This window comes from Elgaria multicarinata, chromosome 5 (assembly GCF_023053635.1).
Source record: "Elgaria multicarinata webbii isolate HBS135686 ecotype San Diego chromosome 5, rElgMul1.1.pri, whole genome shotgun sequence".
In the NCBI taxonomy this organism is placed as follows: Eukaryota; Metazoa; Chordata; class Lepidosauria; order Squamata; family Anguidae; genus Elgaria; species Elgaria multicarinata.
Window position 1 is genome coordinate 71,355,975 of NC_086175.1, and position 25,401 is coordinate 71,381,375.

Here is a 25,401-nt window from a genome sequence, read left to right on the forward strand (position 1 = left end):
CCACAGATTGTTACCCACATGGCACACCTACCTCCTCCTCTGCCATCAAAGCTCCCACTGAAGAAGATTGTGTGTGTGTGTGTTAGGGTGACCATAGGAAAAGGAGGACAGGGCTCCTGTATCTTTAACTGTAATGTAGCAAAGGGAATTTCAGCAGGTGTCAATTGAAGAGGGTGAAATTCCCTCTTCATCAACACAGTTAAAGCTGCAGAACCCTGCCCTCTTTTGTATCTGGCCACTCTACTATAGCTAGTGTAGCTTTAACTGTTGTGATGAAGAGGGAATTTCACCCACTTCAATTGACACCTGTTGCAATTCCCTTTTCTACATTACTGTTAAAGATACAGGAGCCCTGTCCTCCTTTTCATATGGTCACGTGTGTGTGTGTGTGTGTGTGTGTGTGTGTGTGTGTGTAGAAGGCGAAAAGGGCTGGGAAGGGAGAAAGAACAAGCAAGTTTAGAGGCTGGGAGAAGGAAGAATAGTGAGATAAAGAGATGAGTGGGAGAGAAAGAGCAAGGCTAGGGACTGCGAAGGAGGAAGAAATAGATGGAGAAATGGCGAGGCTAGGGACTTGGAGGAAAGGGGAATATTTATTTATTACATTTCTATACTGCCCAATAGCTGAAGCTAATCACAAGGCTAGAGACTGGGGCAGGATTTACACTAGTGCTTTATGACAGTTTTGACAACTGATTGGACTGAGGACACATTTTATATATACCATTTTCAAAGTGTTATATCTGCTTGGTGTAGATCTGGCCTGGGTGGAAGGGCAAAATAGTGGTATAGAAATGTAATAAATAAATAAGCTTACTTAGATCATAGCACCATCATGATCATAGGAATACAATGCTTCTGCCCTCATCACCTGCCATTCTTGGGGTTCGGCCCTGGACTTCAGCCCCAAGGTTCAGCCTTAGTGGCAGCATCGCTTACTTATGAAGCCCTGCTCCGTCGGGCATCCCGCTTTTTCAGGCTTCTCAGTCATGTGACGGGTTCTACGTGAATTCAAGTGAACTTGAGTAGAAGGCCCTTTCAGCCCTCCCTGCTCGACGCAGGAAGGTTATGAGCTGTGAGAGTGGGGCTGGCATGTGTGGGGGTGTTGGGGGCACTGGGCTGGCATGTATGGCCCCTGTGCCCCTTACATGAGTTGATATTTCCTGTTCAGGAATAACGCCAGAACTGAAGTCGTCATACAAACCCACCTCTCTAGTTCTGGCCCTCATTTAAATAAACATTTCAAACTTTCTCTTAAGCTAATTTGGTCGTGCCTGTGTTTAATACCCATGCCACGCATTACTTTCCCCTCACTATCTCATATTTTGTGAAGCCAAGGGGAAATATTAAGCTAGCATAGATATTAAATTTACAAAGTGCAGTATGCATGAAGTCCTGGCTTGTCTTAGAAGGTGGGGAGGAAGCGTTAAACCGGAGGGTGCTTAAAATGCATTCCATAGAGATTAATGTACATAGAGAGCTGTGTGGAGAAAATGTTTTATTTAATCTAAAAAAAAAAAGAAGAACCCATTTTAGCTTGCCATAAATCAACATTGGGTAGAATTTTAAAAGGTGCTTCATACCATGGACGAAATCCAAAGCCTATTAAAGGAAACAGAACGTCCCCATGCTGTTTTTCATGCTACGCTGCAAAAGCTGAAGATTAACAAAGATCATACAGGAAGCACTGGAACAGCCCCTGTGTGAAGAGTTTCTTCTGCTGCAGCCATAATGTGTAGTGCTGGTGACTGTGACTGTTCAGACAACATGTTAAGCCATGGTTAGGCTGCTAACCTTTCTGCAACAAATGGTTACTGAGCATGTTTGAACTATGATTATGTAGCTACCATGACCAGATCTCCACCAAGTGGAATATAACACTTTGAAACAAGTTTGAAAATGGTATATGGAATGTGTCATGGGCCCCAGCCATAATGTTTAGTTCAAAATGCTTAACCACTGTGGCTTAGCAGGCCATCTGAACAGGGCGAAAGTGTCATTCCAGCCTCAGACACAGATTGTTTTTCACATCTTCCTCAGCCTGGGAGTTTACACTCTTTGTCAGATGCTAGAATGGTGCAATGGTTAGTGCTACACGTCACAGCCAAGGCTGTAAGCCATCCTATGGAAGCCATTTCTAATGTGCGATCTCTATGTATGAATGTTGTAATGTACAAACAATGAAGAAGCGAGTGGCCCAAACCTCAGTTGAGGACAAGGGTGGCCATGTATCCTTGTTTACATGGACCACTCTCTCTATTTGAAGGGCTGCCAGAGTACAGTTCTCTATTTAAAAGCATCCTTGATTTGATGAAGCGTTCTGTCCAAGTCGGGTTAAAGGAGAAGAAGAACCGTTTCCCATCAACAGTTAGCATGTGAACAGCAGACTGAACTGACAGGCATACAGGTCAACTAGTCATGGTGAAATGACTGTTTTTTTTCTATTTAAATAATACAAATGTCTAAATACACATTTCTAAATTTACATCTCTACATAGAGCTTTGGCTATTGGGTGGTATAGAAATGCAACAAACAAACAAATAAATAAACATATGACTTTTTTTTTAATGCAAATTGCTGTCCCCCTTTTGTTCTCCTTTTTGGCAATTCATAACTGCCCCCGCCCCTACTGAGAAGTTATTTCTGTTCTTGACTCTGACACAATTGCTTCTGAAGCACAGTTGCAAATAACCACTCACCTGGAGTGGGATGAAAGTGGTCTCAGGTGAGCAAGTGCTCCCCATCACTCCAGAACCTCTGGTTCGCAGGTTTTCTAAAAAGGGAGGATACAACCCTTTAAAAATTACAAAAGGTAAAGCTTATGAAAGTTCTCCGAGGCATGTTTTTCTCATGGGGAAAAGCATACGTTTTGTATCTTTTAAATGCAAATTTTGCCTGCTTTAGGGACTTAGGCTGCCCCCCCCCAGCCTCCAGATGTGATGTGTTGGACTACAACTCCCATCATGCCCCCACTAGCTGTTGTAGCCATCTGGTGAGCACCAGGATGGGGAAGGCTGTTCTAAGGAAACCCTCTATGGGGAACTGCTGGGTACAATCTGATGCTTCCTTTAGGATGGCTCTTATCTGCAGATTCAATTCCTTTTCCAGCATGCAGCTGATAGCTGCAATTACTACACAGAACAGGTGAACCAGCCCTACACTGGTGCATTTAATGTGGTGATTGCTGCTTTCAAATGGATAGGACGAATATTGTTTAATCCTTAAAAAGAAGCGTTAGATAGATTTCATTAATTTATGCATTTAATTTGGCAGGCCTGTTGGATTTTGCCATCTAGTGGCACTGGCCAGCTCGGACTGCTACCTGCCTGTTCTCACTGGGGGAGGCACTCTGTCCACTTCCTGTCTCCTTCCTCTCTGTGCCCTGTCTGCCACATTTGTGCAGCCTGCTCCCTAAATGCACAAGCATATCGAGAAATCTTGTTGCTGATTTGGAATAATTCCTCAGTCTTTCAGCAGCTCCATGGCTAAGGTAGAAGTCCGTGAAATGTCTGCAAGGAAAATTGTCAGGCAAGTCAAAATGGCCTGAAATGACCCAAAATTTGAAGGAGACAACTAGGGCTTCTCTAATAAAGACTAGCAGAAAGCAATCAGCAAAATCGTTGTACAGCTACATGCCTACCACTGCACAGTACACCTTGTGCCTGTTTGGTAGGATGAAAGAATGGGGTTGCATGCCGTCTTATTTTCAAGGGGAGCTGAAACTTCCAGATGCTACTGCAACTAAACACACTTTACAGCTGGAACAGAAATGCTGCATGCTACCAGCTTCAACTTACCTGGTGGAGTGAGATTTACACCTGATAGGGTCTTCCTCATGCATATGCTGATGTCATTCTTTTGGGCCTGGGTGTTAGCACTCAAATCCTATCCCAATGATGCCCCTCCCCGAGATAACATGGATCCCAACAGATCCTATGCTATTTCACAACATGTAACGAAATGCCATTCCCAATCTATTGGGGATTGGGGGACTGGTACTTATGGTGTATGTTGGAATGATACATATGGATGTATAATAGTATATATTATGTGCATGCACATATGCTGTCTGATTGCCAAGATTGCCCAATCTTCCATTCCCCCCACCCCATCTCCATGCCCACTTTAGCACACTCCAAAATAAAGACTCCGGGCATTATGCCCAGGTGCCAGCGGGACTCACCGTTGGAGCAACGGGCAACCAGCACTTTTCTAGGAAGCACTAGCAGCTTCCTGTTGTGCCAGAGGTGGGCTCCACTGCTTCAACCCAAGTAGCAGAGATGCAGGGGCCATGTTGGACACTTCCCCCAGTCTTTTTCATCTAGCCTATGTCTTAGTATATGTCAAGTAAGGAAGATCTGCCCTCCAAAACAAACAGACCTCCAGATTTATATAAACCTCCAGTTTTATGAATAGCTGTTTGTGCTAAATTTAAAAACAATAACAAAAACTGCGACTCTATTGAAGGGTTACATTTGAAGTGTTGCTCCTGTTGTGTGTCTGTTAGAACTTGTGGTTGTAAAAGGGGGATGTACTGAAATGAGTGGACTGTCTACGGAATGTGAATACATTTTTCTTTTATCCTCTTCTGTATTTTTTTCCATTTCCATCTTCCATTTCCATAATTAAAGTAAAGATTCCCAAAAAGTAAATTGAATATACTTCCCCCAAGTGGCAGCAGCTAGCCCTCATGTACCTGGACACAAAAATATTTCTTGTGCAGCGCAAAGGGGACACTAATGACAATTATTGGGTTTTCTTGAAAGACAGGAGCATGAATTTTAAAAAAGGGCACCGTGTCCTTCTCAGCGTCTTGCTCATTAGTTAGAGAGAGTGGCTGCACTGCTGGGCCAAAGCTAGAAGTCAATACTAGCGCTCTGTGGGATTTCTCTGGCCTGCCTTTTTATCTGAATTTATTGAGTGAGCACTGACGGTATAGGATAATGTAATGTTCTAAGCCTTTTTAAACAGCCAAGATTCATGAGCAAGGTCAGGCTCCATACCAAAGTTCCACACAGCATTTTTTTAAAAAGCTGAAATGTAAAGTATTTGAGGGCTGAGTGAAACATGCTCTAGGTTCTTTTAGGGGGTGGGGGAGGGCTCTAAAGTCATGGTTTTGGAGTGTGGGCAACTGGCAAGCCTTCATTCGGTATTTTTCAAGACTGTTGGCTACTGTCCACAGCCACGTTCCCTTCCCCCGTGCCCACTTTGCAGCTGCTTCAATGGTCATATTTCCTTTGCTTCATTCTTCTTTGAGTGATCCCAGCCAATCAGCATCAAGTAATAGACATGGGCTAGATCTACACTACTGCTTTATAGCAGTATTGAAGTGCATTGAAAACTTGATAATTTGACACAAGGGACAGATTGACACTTTGTGTGAAATCATTACAAATGTGAAAGAACAATCAAGACATAACACTATGGTATATAGAATGTGTCTTGTGTTCCAACAGTTATCAGTGCACTTCAGTACCTCTATAAAGCAGTAGTGTGGATCTAGCCAAGGTGTAGATCTGGCGTAACAACCCTATACGCCCAAGCAGAGTTTTCTATTTGCTGATGCCAGTAAGGGCAAATTATTAAGCCTGTTTAGAGTGAGGGAAATGCTTCCTATACAGGAAACGTTTTTATTTATTTATTTATTTATTTATTACATTTCTATACCGCCCAATAGCCGGAGCTCTTTGGGCAGTTCACAAAAATTAAAAACATTTAAAGTATAAAACAACAGTATAAAACCATAATATAAAATACAATATAAAAGCTCAACCAGATAAAAACAGCAGCAATGCAAAATTACAAATTTAAAACACCAAGTTAAAATTTATTTATAAACTGTTAAAATGCTGGGAGAATAAAAAGGTCTTCACCTGGCATCTAAAAGCATATAATGTAGGTGCCAAGCGAATCTCCTTAGGGAGCTCATTCCACAGCTGGGGTGCCACAGCAGAGAAGGCCCTCCTCCTGGTAGCCACCTGCCTCACTTCCTTTAGCAGGGGTTCACGGAGAAGGACCCCTGAGGATGACTTTAGGGTCCGGGCAGGTACATATAGGAGGAGGTGTTCCTTCAGATAGCCTGGCCCCAAGCCGTTTAGGGCTTTAAATGTTAATACCAGCACTTTGAATCGGACCCGGACATTACTGATCTTTGCCATTGGTGCTTTTAGTCCCATAACCCACCAAATTGCAGATTCTTTCATTGAGTAGTTCTTCCATTGGGTGGAATTGGAAATAATAACCTATTGTATGGAGTTTCAAAACTATAGTACTTATTCTGTATGAATGGATCCAAAACTTGAGATTGTGTATGTGTTATAGAGCAGAGTTCTACCATCATCAGAATCCTGGCTGAAATTATGGCTTCCAGTGGGGGCAGAAGCACTTCTAGCGTAGGTGCAAGACTTACTGGTTTCTGCTAGATTCCAAGCCTACTCTGGAAATAAAGAGAGGCTTCTTGTACAGAGAAGATCAGGTGTTTTGGACTCTCCCTTCCTTCCTATGAGAACTTGGGGTCTACTACAGGAAGGGTCTGCTACAACCCCTTGGCTTGCACTAGACTCCTCTGAATGGCAATCCAGCAAATAGGCAATGTTTTAACCCCTTATTCCTCCAAATATCTTTAGTGCAATGAATGATAGAAGCCATTACAGTTTCTATAGCCTACTTTTGAGTTTTGGCAGAGCAAAATGATTTCCTTTCACTCTCTGTCTAAACCCTGCAAAGCAGAACTGGGCAGTTCCAGCCGTCTCAAGGTGCTAGAAATCACTCTATTTCATACTGAATACACCATCGATTTTGGTCTCCTACAAATGTGAACTTGATACCTTCTCAAAGTGCTTTTAAAAACAGAGTTATCAGGAATGTGAAGGTACGGATTTAACAAAGGGCTTGCCAATTGCAATTAAAATGCATTAAGCCTAGCGTCAGCTTGATATGAAACTCTAATTGAGTTTGGGGAGTGGGGATTTCCCTCTTGGTTGAGCGGTACCTACTCAATAAATTAACATCTCAGTTACAAGAAAATACGAAGAGAAGCCAAAGCAAATAAAATGACACAGAGGGAAAAATTAGGACTGAAAGCAAAACCTAAAGTAAGTAAATCCTTAGGGCTCCTTCGCATATTACATGTTTAAAGATGATTTGCATATGCCCATAAAAAAGTAATGAATGAACTTGTCGTATGGGCATTATCCAGATTGAATCACCAGGCAATGGGGTTGGCCACAGTTCACTCCCTGATGAGTGTCCACTAAGTGGTATCCTAAACACTTAACAATTTATTCACACATAATGTGAATAACTATCCCTAATGATGGGCATTTTGTTAATGATAAAATAAATTGGAAGCCACTTCTTAACCAAGCTCATTTCCAGAGTTTCTTATTCTTAGGTTTCATGCTTGATAACCTTTTCTGAAATATTTTGTTTTCCCCTCATGTGAGTTTAAGCTCTGACAGACATTTTGAAGTCAGCCTGGATTTATGAGCATGCCAAAATTGTCACTAAAACTGCTGTGCCAGGCTCTCTCAACTGACAGCCTGTTGGTGAGCCCATTCCTTAGAGCAGACCATATTTCTCTAATCCAGTGGATTTCAGACTTCATAACCTCAGGGAATTCTTCCCACATCAATTTATTTGCCAATGAGCACGTGCGCTGCAGACTCCCTCTGTGTTGCTGGCCATTCTGAAGCCTATTCTATTAGAGCACGCTCAGTTTTTGCTGGGCCTAGCAAATAAATCAGGTGGCCATATGTCCTACTTTACAGAAGACAGCCCTTTATTTGAAGAGCTGTCAGAGGGCAACCCTCTGTTTAAAAGGTTTTCCAGTCCAAGCCAGGTTTAAAGACAACCATCAGGAGAGAAGGGGCCCTGAAGTTGCACATTTACAGTTAGGACCTGGACAGTGAACTTAGCAGGGAATGCAGTAGGGATGTGCTCTGCTTCTAATCGGACCGGTGAATTAGAAGCGGAGCGGGGTGCTTCGCCTCCCCTTAAGGAGGAGGCGAAGAGGATTGGGGGGCCGGCGGAGCGTGGCGAAGAGGATCGAGGTGAAGGCGGATCCTTCGCCTCGATCCGGAGCTCCTCTGGAAAGGTAAGTGGGGTTTACTGGGCGCTGCCGCTGTCGCCCATGCAGCGACAGCGGCAGGGCCCGGTAAACCCCCCTCCTCTCTCTTACCTGCCTCCATCCGCGGTCCCTCGGCTTCTTCAATTCAGCCCGCGGTTCATCCAGGAAGTCTAGGCCACACTTGCAATTGAAGAAGCTGACGGACCGCGGACCGAGGCAGGTAAGGCCCCCCTCCCCCTTGGTCCGCACGGGCGGCGACGGGCCCGGTAAACCCCCCCCCGCCCTACTCTCCCATCCTTACCTGGCACCACTCCCCTCCACTGCGGAGCTCCGATTCGGCGAAGAGGAGCGGAGTATGGGCAGAGCGGGCTGATCCGAAATTTTCAGGGCGGAGCAGGGGTCTGTGCACACCCCTAGAATGCAGGTCTCCTACACAGTCTTCCCCACTATAGTGAGATACATTGTATTTCTACTGAAATTATAGTAACTACCTTGACTTGCACAGACCATCTGCACGCTAGTACTTTATTGCTGAGTAACCACCCAGCTGCCTGTCTACTCTCCCTCCCAGCCATTCCCCCCACTCACTCCCAGCCACTGCCCCCCCACTTGCCTGCCAACCTATGGGACTTACCTGAGGCTTCTGTGTGTGCTGAAAAGCCACAAGGCCTACCAAGGGTCTATGGGACTCCCTCCTCCCAGCCACATCCCCACCCCCTGTTTGGCAATGATATGTTTAAAATGCCAGCTGTAACCACTGTGTTTATATATCCTATTGCTTAGCAACACAAAGTTCTTCTCGTAGCTCAGAACCTCCACGGTACAAAGTTCTTCTCATAGCTTGGAACCTCCAGCACAGAAACTTCCGTGCCATGCATCTCCTTAGTGTTTTACACCTAGGTGTATCAATTTGCATATGGAAATTATATGCAAATGAGTGCTCTCTTTTGACCTCTTTTTGGTGTTGTATTTCCTCTTTTAGGGGTAATGTGTAATTGGCCATTCTACTCACAAAAGAAAATGTTCTAGAACTGGTACTCAAGGGAGGGAAGAGGTTGATCACTTTTGCTCACTACTAAGATCACACCCCCTCCAAATTCTCTGCAATTACTCAGGGGAGGGAAGCTCTGAAAGGGGGTGAGTGCCAGAGTGGGAGTCACTCATGTCAATCATGGGTCATGGCCCTCAGTGATGAACGTGTTATCTAAAACTTGACATAGAAGGCTAATGATAACAATATTATAGATGAACACCAGATAGATGCATTGTCTTTGAAATTCTCGATTACGCTTTGCGATCACTGCATTGGGCATAATGGTGTGCATAGATTTGATCTGGATTCAGCTAGCACACCCCATCCACTCCGCTCCCCACAAGAGTTTGCTTCGTAGGATATAAATGCATGAGGCACAAAGTGGCTTAACTTGGAAAATGTCTTTAATAATGCTAGAGAGCACTCACAAACTGTATTCGTTTGCATTCATCAGTCTATATTAAATTCGCCACTCTAGTTGATGTGATTTGCTTCCCTATGTAGAAACGCCCCTGGGCATCGAAATGCCATTAGTGCTCTTGAAAAATCCCCTTATTAGGCTGAGCTGTTCTCTGCTGAATTAGAACTCATTCACAGGCAGCAGCAGCAGCAGCTGGGAAATTTGGGTTCCATGAGAGAAGGGAAGCAGGAAACCCATTCCCTGACCAAAATCAAAGCAGGCTTTGTGAAGAAAGAGAAGGGAAATAATACCTTTTAGGAGGCAGAGAAGACACTCAGGAAGGCGGGGGGGGGGGAAGAGAAGCAGAACAGGAAGAACAAGACCACTAAAGAGGGATGAAATCATGCAAGAGGAGGACTGGGAAACCTGATCTATGGTGAAAACTTGTTAGAAAATGAATGGCATAATTCAGACCAAAGCACCACAGGAAGCTCTGTGGTATGAAGTTTAAATCAACGAAGTTTACCAGAAGACTAACTGAAGGGAATTCCACCAGGGATTTCCACTTACAATTCTCCGTATGTCTGCATGTATTAGCTATGGGTTGGATCCAGATTTACGCATGAGCAACTGAGCTGGCAGAAGCAGACTTCCTGCCCCCTCCTTCCCATGGCTGCCCCTCCATCCCTCTGAAAATGCTATGCAAAGTGTCAGTAGACCTTGCTGAACAGTGTGAACTGTGGCGAAGGGGGTGGAGGGGAGGACCCTGAAAATAAAGGAGAAGCACCTTCTATGCATGGGGCCCTTCTGTTCACAAAAGGCAGATCCTGCATCCAATGCAAGTTTTGGGGTGAGCAAGCCACAACCAACAGCCATGATTGCATTGGGGACTTTGCTTACCTTCTTTAGGGCCCCCAGGAGGATAAAGCTTTTCTTTCTCTAGCTCAGTTGCTAACCTCATATCTATTCCTGATTGTTGTTGTTGTTGTTCAAATAGGGAAAGTGTGCATTTGGGTACATATTTTTAAAGTGTGCATCCAAATGTGTATTCCCTCCATTGGTTAAAGTGTCAAAGCATGGACTTTTATATGCATACACTTCAAAATGTTCTGTGTCTTGTTTTAAAGAATTGTTACTTAACTGAAAAAAGCCAATTTTTTTCAACCTCATCTTTATCTTCACTGGCAGTGGTACACCGAAGGCCATTTCACACATCATGCAAAGACAAATCTGGGTGCCTCTCAGTGTACGCTCAACAGCCAATTCCATCTACCTGACCAGTGTACCTGTAGGATACATGACTGCAAAGATGTATCTGTCACATTCACACATGAAATTTTAAAATATACACTTTAAACCTCTAAGGGTTAATGTGTAAATTGTCCTGGACAAAACATTGGTTTCAGTAGAATTTCACATTTCCTTCCTAAGTGGCTAATAACTAAACCCAAATCTTTGAAAAGTGCCCTTCAATACCATTGCATCAGTTTCCTGCAATGTATGCAATACCATTGCATACATATGGAATAAACCATCGTAATGCAGTGTAAAATAATCTGAAAATGCAACATGGCAAATACATTTTCTTAAAGGGGGAAAAAAACCCAGATCTCGTAAGACTTTAAAGAGCACACCATCTTGCCTTGACTGACTAGAACCTTTTAAAGTGAAGTTCTGCTTTTGGCAAATGTGGTCAGTTATAAATCATCTCTTGGTCGCCAGACAAGATTGCTTAGGATAACAAACTCTAGGAAAAGGAGTTTGGCAGTATTGAATTATTATCTGTCATTAATTCTGCTCTTGCAGCAAAATGTTGATCGTTGATGGAAATGTTCAACTGAACAAAAGCAGCAAGGTAGTGTATTCTTAGCTAGGCAGAGCTGTGCTGGTAATCTAATGAATGGATGGGGGTACATTTGCTTTACATCTGCAATTTTACAGAGAAATTTCTGCTACTTTAAGTCAGCTTGTTCAAAATCTTAGCATTATCATGCCTTACCTGCTTTTACTATCAAGAGCAGAACAGCATTTTGATATAGTATCATGTCATTATTACTTAGGGGGAAATTATTCCCAAGATAAAAGAAAAAAGAATTTCCAGACACAAGAATTCTTGAGTACATTTTTCTCATTTGAATTTGCTCCCCAAATTGAATTTTTGGATTCTGGTAAGGAGCTGCTGTTTCTCACTACGGGAGTTCTGGTGTCCAAGTACCAGAAACTCCATGAGTGTGTCCAACTCAAGGCTGGTGCAGAAAAGGGGAGGGAGTTTATTTTATTTTTGTTGCATTTATATCCCATCTTTCTTCTAACAATCCCAAGGCAGTGTACATGATCCTTCTCCTCTCTATTTTATCCTCAGAACAACCCTATGAGGTAGCTTAGGCTGAGAGTCACTGACTGGCCCAAATTCACCCAGTGAGTCTTAGTTGAACCCTCTAACCACGCCACCACACTGGCTCTCACTGGAGTTAAAGGCTGTAATTGAGATAATGGAGATCTGTATGTTTTAAAATGTATTCATACCCCATCTTTCCATCTCATTGAACCCTTCTCTCCCACCAGTTTGAGGGGGTGGAACAAGAAACAAGAAAACAAGAAAAACAAGAAACAAACTAGACAATAAAAAGACCACTCACCAAGCAACATAAAAGCAATAAGCAGAGTTTAACAGCAGTCTTTCGAATCACAATGCAAATGCATGCCTTAAAAAGTACCATTTTTATCTGCTGCTGGAAGGGGTGCTGCTGGAGGAAATCTGGGGGAGTGAATTCCACAACCTGGGTGCTACAACAGAGGAGGACCTGTCCCACATCCTCACCTATTACACTTCAGATGGTGGTGGTGTAGAATGAAAACTCTGCCTTAGATAATTGAAACATGTTGGCAGACTAGGAGGAGGCAATCTTTAAGACTAGTGCTGAGCCGAACACCTCTTCCATATTTTGCAGGCATTTTTATTCATTTTGATAGATAAGAAAATACTTTCAAAAATAAATCCAACAGAGAATACGTTTTCAGAGAAATTCTGTGGGCTGTGTTCAGTGTTGTTGTGCTTCCCTTATTCATCAGATGGCCGTGAAGTATACACAAGTGTCCTGTCTTTCATTGTACAATCATCTCAATTCCATATTTCAATTAAAGCCCAGGGGAAAACATTATGAGGTAATTCGTCCCAAAGGGCTTTTTCAAATCGGGAAGTGCAGGCAGCCTAGGAGGCTACATAGCAATGGAGAGATGTGTAATAGAAAGAAAACATAAACAGCACCCTCAGCCACCTCAAAGTGATTGGGTAAGTTCAAAAACAGCACCAAAAGGAGTTGTAAATAAGCTGAAGCATCTTTCATCAGGGAAGAAATTGGAGGACAGTTTCAGCACAGCACTAGTTCCACCTCTTCCCTGGAGCTGAAAACAACACTGCCCCCCCTCACTCGCTGCAGGGCTTTCAGGGAAGAAACAGCATTATAGGTTTTAAAACACATCCTTCAAGGCATTTTGAAAATGAACATTTTAATTAAGTTGTTGTCTGAAAAGCTTTTAAACCACTGCTGTTTTCATGTAAGATGTTATATCGGATGGTTTGAATTTTGTGTTTTATGTATTGGATTATTTTTATTTTTATTGTAAACCAATTTGTGAGGGCCTTTGATTCTAAAAAGTGGTATATAAGCATTTAAATAAATAATAAAGATAAAATTGAAAATGCAACATGATGAAATCAACTTTCCAAAGATTTGTCAAATGTCATATCCATGTGAACCTTTGCTTTAGCCCTAATAGATATAAATAATCCAATGATGAAGTCTACCACTATGGTATAGCCACATAACACCTCCTGCTCACGTGAGTCCAATTCAAACTTAACCCCTTATGCGTCTATTTCCATATGTGCTGGTCCCACAAATATAGTTACATGACACAGGGAGCTCCTGATTGGCCACAGCTGTGTGGAGTCCATGCTATAGGAAGCTACTGATTGGCCACAGCTGGGTGCAGTATATGTAAACTGCTCTGGGATGTTATGATATTAATCAGTATATATGTAATGACAACAACTACAACAACAGAGCTTCGGCTATGGGGCAGTATATAAATGTAATAAAAATAATAACAAACATATGAGGAAAAATTACACCATGTAAGCAAATAAATGATATAATATGTAAGAATGTATGTTCTGAATGCTGTATTATTACTTGTACTCAGGACAACAGAAAGGGTTGCATTCTGCTAGTAGCCATGTTAAAAGGCCTTCTCCCCACTGACATCAGTGTGGATTGTTCTCAGAGAGCCCTTAGAGGATCTTGTTTCCAGACAATGAATGTAACAATGGACACATCTTTACTTTTAATTTATGGCTCTCCTGCTATTCAAAATTCTGTCAGTCTCTCAAGCAGAGTCTTCCAATTATGGCAAATTACATGGCAATTTTGCAGCATCTAGCTAAATGCATTATGCTAGTTGCATACATTTGAAACACACACACACACACACACACACAATTTCCAAAGATTATGATGATGATTAACATTTTATTGTATTATCAGACAGTAAAATGACATCAGTTTCAAAGGCTTTTAGCATTGCTCAAACCAAATCATCTTAGGAAGAAAAACATACTGTAAATTAAAAAAAATAGGTTATGTAGTTAAATTTTAAAAATGTTTTGCTATTTTTAAAGTGATGAGGATGAGAAGTGTGTGCCTGTTTCTTTCCTCCCTAATTTCACCATCATTAGAAGCAGATCCTTTGCAGTTTGTGGGGCTGTTAGAGTTGCATAAAGGTCTGGATTACCTGGTGGAGCATTGTAAGAATACAAAAATGTCCTTCACAGAAATGAAGCAATGGCTTGTTGCATCCTGCACCCTGTCCTTTGACCCAAGGTGAGTTGTAACAGCATTACCATCACTAGGGATAGGGGATGGATTGGTCAATTTGGGTTTCTCTCAGTTTCTCAATGCTCTTGTCTTAAATTTGGTTTGTCTTGAACTTTGAGAATTTGGTTCTTCCCAAATGATGAGAATATTTTCACCCAACATTTGGCCTGAAATCTTGTACACACTACTCCATGCATTTTTATCTGCAACTTTGCCTAATATACACTTTTTTCTCTTTTTCTACATATTTTTGGGTTGGAGAACTCCATTGCAAAATTTGGAGATGTCAAAGCATAACTGAGTTTTGGTATGCAGATTGGTTCAAAAGCGTGAAATTAGTTCGCAAGGAAATGAGAAATGAACAACTTTCTCCCCATCCCAACTACCACCATACAACTATATCATAAAAGAAGGAATGGGTCCCCAAATTCATGTTTAAGTTAAAGGCTGAAAATCACTGTTGTAAATCATAGATGGGAGATTAAAGTGTGTGGGGAGGTAATATGCCTGGTCCTCCCAGCTCAAGCAAAGGCCAGTCTGCTACCAAGGTGCCTGAGGAATGCCTGGGGAGTTGAGAATCAGCAGTATCATACAAGCAGTTTGCAGAGGGATCTGGAGGAGGCATATGGGAGAGAAGAAGGCAAAGTGAGGGAAAGTGTCTCCTCCCTCTCTCTGCCCAGCACAAAGTCTTAGATATCCACAGATTCTACATTTTAAAAAGTATTGCTTTTTTAAAAGAAGTTATCCTTTTGCTCTGTTAAGTTTATCCCAGTATTCCCCAATCTGTTGCCTTCCCCCTGATGGCTGGGGGATTCTGAGAGTTGTTGCCACATCTGGAAGGCAACAAGTTGAGAAAGGCTTGTTTATCCAGTTGTGGGGATAGATCTCAGACGGGAACTTTTATCTCTTGCCAATCTGACTTGTGCACATAAAGAACTCCAATGTGTAAAACAAATCTCACACCAGCTATAAAAGGTTACAGTGTTAACTGAAGTGTAATTAATTCTAAATAAAAATAAAACTTAGTTAAATCAGATTTTCTATGCAGGCTGCCCCATACTCAATCAAATTGATTAAAACTCTACTCATTAAGAGTGATTCATCTGGTAAAAAGCCAAGCTACTGGGCAGGGTTAAGCTGAGCACAGGTGCATAGTTTCACATTCATTGTTTAGGGTAGGAAAGAAGCGATGGCAGAATCAGTGCAGAACATCTCAAATGATACATGAAACAAAAAGTTCCTGTGAAGTTCACCTAGAGAACATGGCAGGCCAAAGAACCATTGCCACAATGATGATCTCTTTGCAGATACAATTTTTAATGAGGTGCCAGTAAAGGGAGCCCATGGGAATGACAAGATACAGTTATTTGATGAAATATTCAGCTGCAGGTCAGTCAGGGAAGTGAAGTAAGCCTTGGTGCAGATCACAGGAAGGGGGAGGAAAAAGAACCAAGACAAAAATTCTGTTCATCCTACTTCTATTTTAGGAGCAGAGGAAGCTGCCTTCTACCAAGCCAGACCATTAGTCTATCTAGTCCAGCATTGTCCCATAGTGACTTCAGGTAGGACTATTATCGAGGGATTGAAGATGGGAACTATTGCCTGCAAAGCAGGAGCTCTGCGACTGAGCTACGGCCCTCCCCCCAATGTTTATATCACCCTTTGTCAACCCAGTGCCCATTATTCCCAGATGTCTGGAGGGCACCAGGTTGCCAAAGGCGGGTTTATGTTGTCTTTGATTTAGCCTGGAGGGATTCTCTTCTGAATTTCTCCACCCACACTCTTTGAACATCTCTGTCCAAGGAAGAAGAGTGCGAAGGTGAGATGAGATGCACTCGGGCTCCATTCTAGTGGATCCTTGTGGGTAGGGGAAGCCGGTGCATTGATTTCTGCCCTTTCCCTATGGGCATACAATGGAGGCTGGTGGCTGCAATGTCAGTGGGGCGGTGAATCCACTCCACATTTCAGTCAGATCCAGGGCATGTCTACACCAGCCTTTTCCCCCAGAGTTGTCCCAATATCATCCCTGTGTGTCTAAATGATGCACAGGGAATCCCAGGGGCAAGCAGGGATCACCCCTCCATTTTCCCAGGATAACCAATTTTGGTTATCCCGATTTTGCCCATGGTCCCGGGAAGACGCCGAGCTCCCCGAGGGGGTGGGCTCCTATCCCAGCTTTCCACCTCCTTGCAAGTAACCACAGCTATCAAAATGGGCATAGAGCTGTTGGGGGGGGGGGGTTCCATGCACTTTGGGGTTGGAGGAGAGCAATTTCAGCATCCCTGGAATGGTGGGAGGCGTTTGGGCATGGGCTTTTTTTAACCTGTATTTTCCCCCAGATTAGGGCTCCTCCTTTTTTTTTAAAAAAAAAAAAAAAGGGGGGGGTGATGTCCTTCTTCCTTCTGGGACATTGCATGGCCATCTAGACGCTGGGGGAGGATCGCGGAGGCAGGTAAGACCATGATCCTCCCCCCTCTACGCCCTTAAGTGTAGACATGCCCCCAGTCAGAACTGTAAAGGAGCTATCCAAAGTTGTTTCTGATTCAGGAGAAACAACATCTGAGCCACCAGCATCCCCTGGGGTGCGCTCCTCTTGGAAAGGGCTGATCACAGGAGGAGGGGTCAGATGTGCTCGGATTCAGAGAGAAAAGGGTGGGCAAGGTCCTTGCACCCAGGAGTATGGGTTCAACCTCTGCAGCCCTTCTTTGTCCAATGCCGGGGGAGGTGAAAGGGGGTGGATTGGGGAGGGGAGAATTCCCTGGGTGCATCAGTGAGGCTGTGGTCTACCGTGGCCCTAATATGCCTCCAGAATGGGAGAAGTACACCTGTCATGGAACAGGTGTTATTCATTTCTCTCATACTGATATCAATGGGAGGGAAACAGTCTAAGGCGGGGGGGGGGGAATGGAAAAGGAATTGTTAAAAAAAATGTCACTCCTCTTTCTCATTTACACAGCCAGCTCAAGCCCAGCAGGGCTTTGGATTCTTGAAGCTCCAGTGCCAGATTCCCCTACACCAAACAGTAGGATTTCTGTTAAAAGTTTGCCTTCCATTGTTAAACAAGCTATTTCAGAATGAGCTATTCTTACGACGAGATTGGGCAGGGTTAAGCTCCCTCCCCGCCATCCCTAGAGGGGCTTGCAGACCAGTAATTGTACCCAGGACTGAAGCCAATGTGTCTAGTTGAAGATCTTTGGGCAAAATAAAAGTACATTATTATACTTGAGTTAACACAGGGACGCTGAAATGAATGCAAATATAGGTCTTCTACAAAGGAGTGGAAAAAACACCTCTCTTGTTTGTAAGAAACCACAGCTCTGCATAAGCTGTAACCTAACCTCAAATGCTAGCAGGCAACAAATAATAGCTACATCTGTATTGAAATACCAGTAGTTAAATCTAAACAGTGGTGGTATTCACTGGGAGGAACTATCCCCTACTGGCTTGAAGTGTCCCCTGCATCCACCAACACCTTCTGTCTGTGCTGTAAGGATGAACCCTTCCCTTCCTTCCTTGATTATCCCAGAGCAGTGGCAAGTGGTGCCTGCAGCAAACTGCTTCACCAGCCTCCACTGCCTATGCAGTAAAATTAAATTCTGTGTCACACTGCCCATTCTAAGGGTGTGCACTGATCACAAGATTTGGTTCACACCCCAATATGGCAATTCAGAAAACAGCCTCATTTGCCTCAGAGCGACTTGGAGGCCATTTGATTCGCCCTGGATTGCCACAGCCAACTCTCAACTCAGAAATCCTATGCTTCATGCCTCCCACTATAACATTTTTGGGGTTTTGATCAAATTGGATGAAATTCACAGGAATAGCAGCCCTTGTGAGGGGATGGAACCTACCAAACTGCAGGCAAATAAGTACAACAGGTTAAAGAACAGGAAGCAGAGAGTAGGAATAAATGGTAAATTCTCCAGATGGAGGGAAGTATAGTGGGGTCTCACAAGCATCGGTATTGGGACCAATTCTTTTCAACTTACTCATAAATGATCTGGAATTAGGAGTGAGCAGTGAAGTGGCCACGTTTGCCAACGACACCAAATTATTTAAGGTTGTTAAAACACAAAGGGATTGTGAAGAGCTCCAAAGGGAGCTGTCCAAGGTAGGGGAGAGGGCATCCAAATGGCAGTTGTGGTTCAATGTAAGCAAGTGTAAGGTGATGCACGTTGGGGAGGGGGGAACCCAACTTCAAGTATAATCTGAGGGGATCTGAGCTGGTGTTGACTGAACAAGAAAGATATTGGGATTGCGGTGGACCGCTCAATGAAAATCTCCATCCAGTGTGCGGCCGCTGTAAAGAAGGCAAACTCCATGTTAGGCATTATAAGAAAAGGAATTGAGAATAAAACGGCCAGTACCATACTGCCCTTATACAAATCCATGGTGCGACCACACTTAGAATACTCTGTACAGTTCTAGTCACCACACCTAAAAAAGGATATTATAGAGCTGGAAAAAATGCAGAAAAGGGCTACTAAAATGATTAAGGGGCTGGAGCATCTCCTTTATGAGGGAAGGTTACAACAGCTGGGATTGTTTAGCTTGTAAGACGTCGCACAGATGCTGGGATTGAATTGCAGAAGCCAGTAAGTCTGCAATCCTTCCCCCCTCCTTCCCTCTAGCCATGCCCTACATCTTGTGGGAGTGAATTCCATAATTAAACTCTGCACTATGTGAAGAAGTACTTCCTTTTATTTGTCTTGTACTTCTTTTTATTTGTCTCCCACCAATCAGCTTCATGGGATGACCCCAGGTTCTAGTATGTTGAGAGAGGGAGTAAAATATCTCCACATTCTCCACACCATGCAGAATTTTGTACACCTCTATCAGGTCTCCATTTAGCCACCATGTCCTGTTGTTGGTCCCTGACCAACGGCTGGCTGGCCACTGTGTGAACAGAATGCTGGACTAGATGGACCCTCAGTCTGATCCAGCATCAGGGTTCTTCTTATGTTCTTAGAAATGTATCAGTTTTTTCATACACAATGTCTGGGCCTCTCTGTCCCTCCAAATAATTAAAGAACTTAAGAAGAATTCAGGTTTAGATTCAGTTCACTTTAGAGGAGCCCTGTTTTGATTTCCATAAAACTCCTATAAAACATCCCCCAGGTCTTTCTGAATCAACCCACTCTGGTTCAGTATTTGGCTGAATGTGAAGCACACCCCTCCTAAGTAAATGCCACATCAAAATGTTCTGAATACATAACTTTCAACCAAACATAACTTCTCATTTAAATGGGCTTCGTAGTCTTTTGCTTTGTTCTGATGCCATTGCATACTGAGCGGAACTACACCCCACCTCTGAACATTGTGAAGAGTGGAGATGTTGTGTGTTTAATCCTTACTAAGTCATACTATTAAGAAATAATTCTTACTACCAGAACGCAAACTTTGGTTTTATTTATTTGACTTTTTTATGTTCTTACTAATAAATTGTGGGTTATATTTTGGCATGGAGCCAACCACTATTTGTTATCCACTTTTATTTGCATGGAGTCTCACTAATACACCCTTCATTGCGAAGGCAGGCCAATGGAATGGAAAGTTAGCTGCAGTGGAATGTGCCACCCCTGGCCAGTACCAGCCCGAAAGTCCCTATGAATATGTCATGGTCTATCAATTTGCAGCCCATTCTGAGAAATGTAGAATACAGTCATTGCAGATATTAAAAACAGTTCACACAAGGCAGGCATTCTAACCTGAATTTTATTTCCAAAATAAGAAAAAGAAATAAAGAAAAGGAAAAAGAAAAGAGAAAAAGCAAGGAGCAGAGCAACCCTAAGGGAGGTGAATGAAGCAGTACCACTTCCAAAGCCCTGCCTGTAGGAAGGCTGCAGACTTGCCTTTTTTCCATCATGGCTGTTTGGGGAGGGGTTTTCCTCTTTTCTATTGGTTTCAATGAGAATTTAAACATTTATGCCAGCTTCAGGCTGGTAGAAATGGGAGGCCTGATCCCAGGGCTTCTCAGGGGGATGAAGAAGCCTTGATCCAGTGGATTCAAGGCTGCCTCTAACCTACCCCATCCCCAGAATGCCCTGTTTAGGGTTTTATCCCTGGGCCTGTAAGGACAAATTTGTCTGTTTCGGTTTCTCCCCCATTCCATTTTTTAACATGTTCATTCCATCCTGAATATGAAGGACTTTGTGTGAATTTTAGTCAATTCTTATAAAAAAAAAAATTCAAAACATTGCATCTGATGGTCTCTGCCATGCCCAAAGTGCCCAAAGTGATGCAGTTTGGGGCAGTGGTCCCAAACAAGTGCTGGGGAGCCTGGCAGGCAGTCATGAGCAGCATACTGTGCGAGGTCAATTTACTACTTAGGGTATGGTCAATGGAAATGGTTTCTAGGAGCCCTTTTCCTATTTCCAACAAGGTATTTCAGTGCCCTTGAAGGCATTTCCATTCCCAAGCACACACATTCTTTGCAGTACAGGTTATCCTTGAACAAATATTTGAGTCAAGACACATTTGTTTTTCCTGTCCAATTGATTCGAACCTATCGTATTCTCTTCTTAGGCTCGTCCTTGGAAAGTAAGGCCTCGCATGCATCCTTGTTCTTATAATACCTTCCTACTCAGTGTGGCTTTCCAAAGGGAGCGTGGATGCCCAGAGAAGAAAGGCACGCATGCACTGCTACTGAGAAACAAAATGAAAAGAGGAACCCGGCGACCCAGGCTCTGTCATTTGGGGTATGCTTTTTTGGAGGCTGAGCAAATTTGGAAGCCAGAATGTGTTGGCACAAATGCAGCTTTCCACTCGCAAAAATCTGCTCGGCTGTTTGTATGGCAACAGCTTATAAATTATGCAAGAGGCACGTAGGCTGGTGTGAAGGGAGGAGAGCGGCGGTGGCGAGGGCTGAGCGATGGAAAATATAATGCTTGGGACATCACTGGGGGGGGGCAAGAAGAAAACGGGCATGCATGAGGAATGGGGGCGGATGGGCAGGGCGAATGGGGACATGTACTACTTCTTCGGTTATTTTCTAGGAAAGCAGGGGCACTGAAAACACGTTCAGCCAGACTTGCCAAAGATAGTAAAGACTGAAATATCTTCCCTCGTCTCGAGAACGGGAAGGCTCTGCTGCAGGTGCAAAGCGAACATGTGCCGGTTGGGGGGGAATCGGCTCTTTTTCCAATGCGTTCAGTGCAAAGGAAAAGGGGGGTCTTCCCAAAATGTGCCTTTCTCTTTCATTGGATGCCTTAACTGCATCGTGTAATTTTATTAGGGACATCGTGTTTCATTATTGTGTTATATAAACAGCACTGAGGAGAAAGTCATGCAGCCCTATTAGGGAAGTAAACCCCCAAAAGATGACTCAGTTCATCATGTAATTAGTCAATCTCAAAATGGCGAACAATTCAGTTAGTAAGCTCAAGGTTTATTGTAGCTGCTTTGCTGTTTAGCAACAGCCATGCATAGATCCTGAGATACATGAATCCCCTTGCTCTAACCTTGCCGACCCTCCTCCACTGGGTCAGCAGAAGCCTTTAGGCTTGCACAGAGAACTCTGGGAAAGATCAACGTGACATGTCCACTTCGTCGGTTCGATACACTAACTGTGATCTCATTGTCAGAGTGTGAATCCTTTTATATCCAATACAACATCATCCATGCACACAAGAGGGAGGTATAAGCAACCCATTCTGACATGTTTATGAAACTCCCTCCCTAGGGAGGTCAGTTTAGCCCCATTACTGCTTAGGTTTAATTCACATAGATATGGAAGTCTTGGGGATGGGAACAGAATATAGCTCAGGGATAACATTTCCATATCTTTGAGAATTGCCTTTCATATTAAAGACTCCAGGGAACAATAACCCCCTTTGGGGGAGTTCTCCTGGATGATTTATCAGATAACAAGTTTTTGGAAAAGATGCTCAAGTAGCCAGAAGGTTACTTTCAGTTGCCTTGCAAGAAAAATATCCTTTGGTGGTTTTGATGAAATAGTGAAACAGGATATAATCCTGAGATCTTGTCCACAACTGAGATTCAGTGTGTATGTACAATTTATGTATGTGATTTTTGGCTGCAGCGTGTGCATTTTTATGTCTTTATCATTGAAATGTATTGTACTGTTAATTTCTAATAGAAGTGAGAGTTAAAAACATAAGAAGAACCATGCAGCATCAGACCAAGAGTACATCTCTGCAATGGCCAATCAGCTGTCTGCAGGAAGTCCACCAGTAGGACATGAATGCAGTGGCACCTTCCAGATCATGTTCGCCGGCAATCGGTACACAGAGGCATACTGCATCTAATATATAGCCATCATAAGTAATAGCCATTGATAGACTTCTCCTCCATGAATTTGTCCAATATATAGTTCAATACATAGGAAAAGAGGATCGTGATCTAAAAGAGATATATAATACTATATACAACAAAGAGTTTTGCACCTTAGAGACTCACACATTTATTCTGCCATAAACTTTCATGGACAATGGTATACAATAATGCTCTGCAAATGTACTGTGTGTGTATTCATCTTTCCCTCCCCCATGCACCCCCCACACACCTAATCTGCTACTACTACTTGTGCCAAGTGAATCCACTCCAATTCACACTTGTTCGGTGTTTCTTGCTGGGAAGAACAGCCTTGCCTTTAAACGACAGCAAAACATCATATTCGCAAAAAGGTCATTGTTATCATAATCTTTTAAAACTAGCTTACATTTTTATTTTTCTCCTGAGTCAGCATGTGAAATGCTGCTACATTTGGAAGATGGCAAATGAGAGACCACTGGGCATGCATGGCTGACTGGGACAGAATTTACCTCTACTTTTCAGAAGCTTCTCATTGTTACAATGCTTTTTAAAGCAGCAAGTCAGTCACTCTCAAGAAAGATGAGACCCTGCTGCAATGATCTGAAGGCCTCTGAAAGAACTATAGGCACTCTGAGAGTATTATGCAGCTGGAGTAAAGTGGCCAAAGATATTTCCTTCTATCTTCAATGTACAGAGGTATGAGTGTTGTTGTATATAGAGCCAAAATGGTCCATGCACAAGAGGAAGGTCAGCAGGCTCAGAGAATCCTCATGTTTTGTAGACATACAATCTTTACAGAAAAAAAACCTCTAAGGGGGACCCCCAACACAATTTAATGTTGACTGAGAATGATGAGTGGCCACAGAATGCTGGCTCAATGTTGGGAAGGGGCAACCTTTTGTCCATCAGGACCATAATCAACAATGGTATTGGACTGGGGGCCACAGGCTGGTGTTAAGCATAGCTGAAGGTAGCAGTGTTGGGTGGGTCTTGGGCTAGCGCTGGCTATGGCCAGGGCCAGCATCTCCCTCCCTCCCTCCCTCCCTTTCATACACACAAACACACACACACACACACAGCACAAAGGGGAATTTTAGTCTCACTGGAAACCTCTTGGTTTTTTTGTTCTTGGAGAGGAGAAGGCAGTGTCGTAAGGGTTCCCAGAGAAGCACAACTGAGACCTTGGTATTTTCTAGACTAGCAATCTCCTTAAGGTATCTTTGCACAGTAAGGGACCAACAACCTGAGCATGATCAGAGAAGCTAAGAAATGGGAGATGTTCACAGGACCTTCTCCATCCATGCAGTGTCTTTCTGGGAAGAGTGCAATTTCCAGAAGGAAGATGGCACATGGGAAGGGTCATTCCCAAGCAGTTCTTCCTCACCACAATCTAACCGTAGTTGAGCAGCAGACACTGAAGGTCTCTGAGGACCACATGTGGTCCATAAGCCAAGGGTTGCCTATATGTGAGTGGGAGAGTGAGGTGGCTGGCTGGAACACTGAGCAAGACCACATCACACTGCAACAGTTGTAGGTCCCATGCACTGCATTCTGAAAGCAAAATGGCTATTGTCAGAGTTAAAATATGAATTGTAACATTTAAAGAGACTATCAAGTTTTTGACAGTAATTGATCAGGGAAGCCTTGAAAACATGGCAGACACAGAACCAGTTATTTGGGGGTAGTGGGTGGGAGTTAGTGAGGACAGGAGAAAGTCTGACTAGGTCTGCAATTCTAAGCACGCTTGCTGGGCCATTATAGTTCCATCAAACTCCTGCAGGAATTAGTTCCATGCCTAAGCCTATGCTGCAGGAGTCACCACTGTGAAATAATTCCAACAAGACCTTACCATTCTCGCCAGATGTCTTGTCTTTTCCATTTGTTGCTCCAGCACCTTGTCTCTGGGAAAGAGGAAAAGAAAGGGGATGAGGACCCGTAGACGTTGAGTTTGCATTAGACAAGTACATTGTTGTGATGGTGAGACTGAGGCCCATTGTCATTTGCACCCAGTGCCAATTGTAGGGCTGCTTCCAAGATTCTCCTTATCTAAATTTCTACCAGGATTTTGGAGTGCCAAATTACCTGCCTGGGTATCAGAAGTGAAACCAATGCACTAGGAATTTTCCATTGTTCTGTGTTAGGTTTTCAAAATGCCCATACATCGTTTTCCCCAAAAAACCAAAACATTGTAATTTGAATTCCCTTTAAAAATATATATTGAATATTGATTTGGTGTAAGTTTTTCTTCTGAAGTGCATTAGGAATTCTCCATTGTTCTGTGCTGTTTTTAATTTAGTTTCAGCTCTATTTTGTTCTTACTTTGTGTCTGACTGATGGCAGTCGTGAAGTCAGGTCAGATCATTAGAAGTGAGGCTGAGTTTCTTTTTGCCTACCACTGCAGCCTGTGGCTAGGCTCATTGTGCAAATCATCCAAACTATTTGCCGCATCAGCAACTTTCTGCATTGCACCTGCTCTCTGTGGTACACCGGCTGAGTTGTGTAGACTGCTCTCTGGGGACAGATAGTATTGGTTTGTAGCAGAGAGCTGGACTAGATTCAGGGGCCCTGATTTTTTTCTGCATTGATGGACACATTTGGAATTTTGAGAGAGCATCACAAAATGGCTGCCATGAAGGGGAGGGCTTGCCCATCCATAAAATGGCTCCCATGGTGGGTCACGAAACACTCATTTCCCAGAAGGCAAACTAGTGAGACTAAAAGAAAGGTAATTTGCCCAAGAGTCTAAGTACA

General features: G+C 43.3%; 1 protein-coding gene across 2 annotated transcripts in view; it reads right to left on the bottom strand.

The window, feature by feature from the left end:
- The window catches only part of PCP4 (Purkinje cell protein 4), a 72,290-nt gene that overhangs the window by 13,359 nt on the left and 33,530 nt on the right, over positions 1 to 25,401 (bottom strand). For both annotated transcript variants that reach the window (XM_063127561.1, XM_063127560.1), the window contains exon 2: positions 24,500 to 24,551. In XM_063127561.1, coding sequence (XP_062983631.1) covers positions 24,500 to 24,551 — 52 coding nt within the window. The remainder of the gene's footprint in view (positions 1 to 24,499; positions 24,552 to 25,401) is intronic.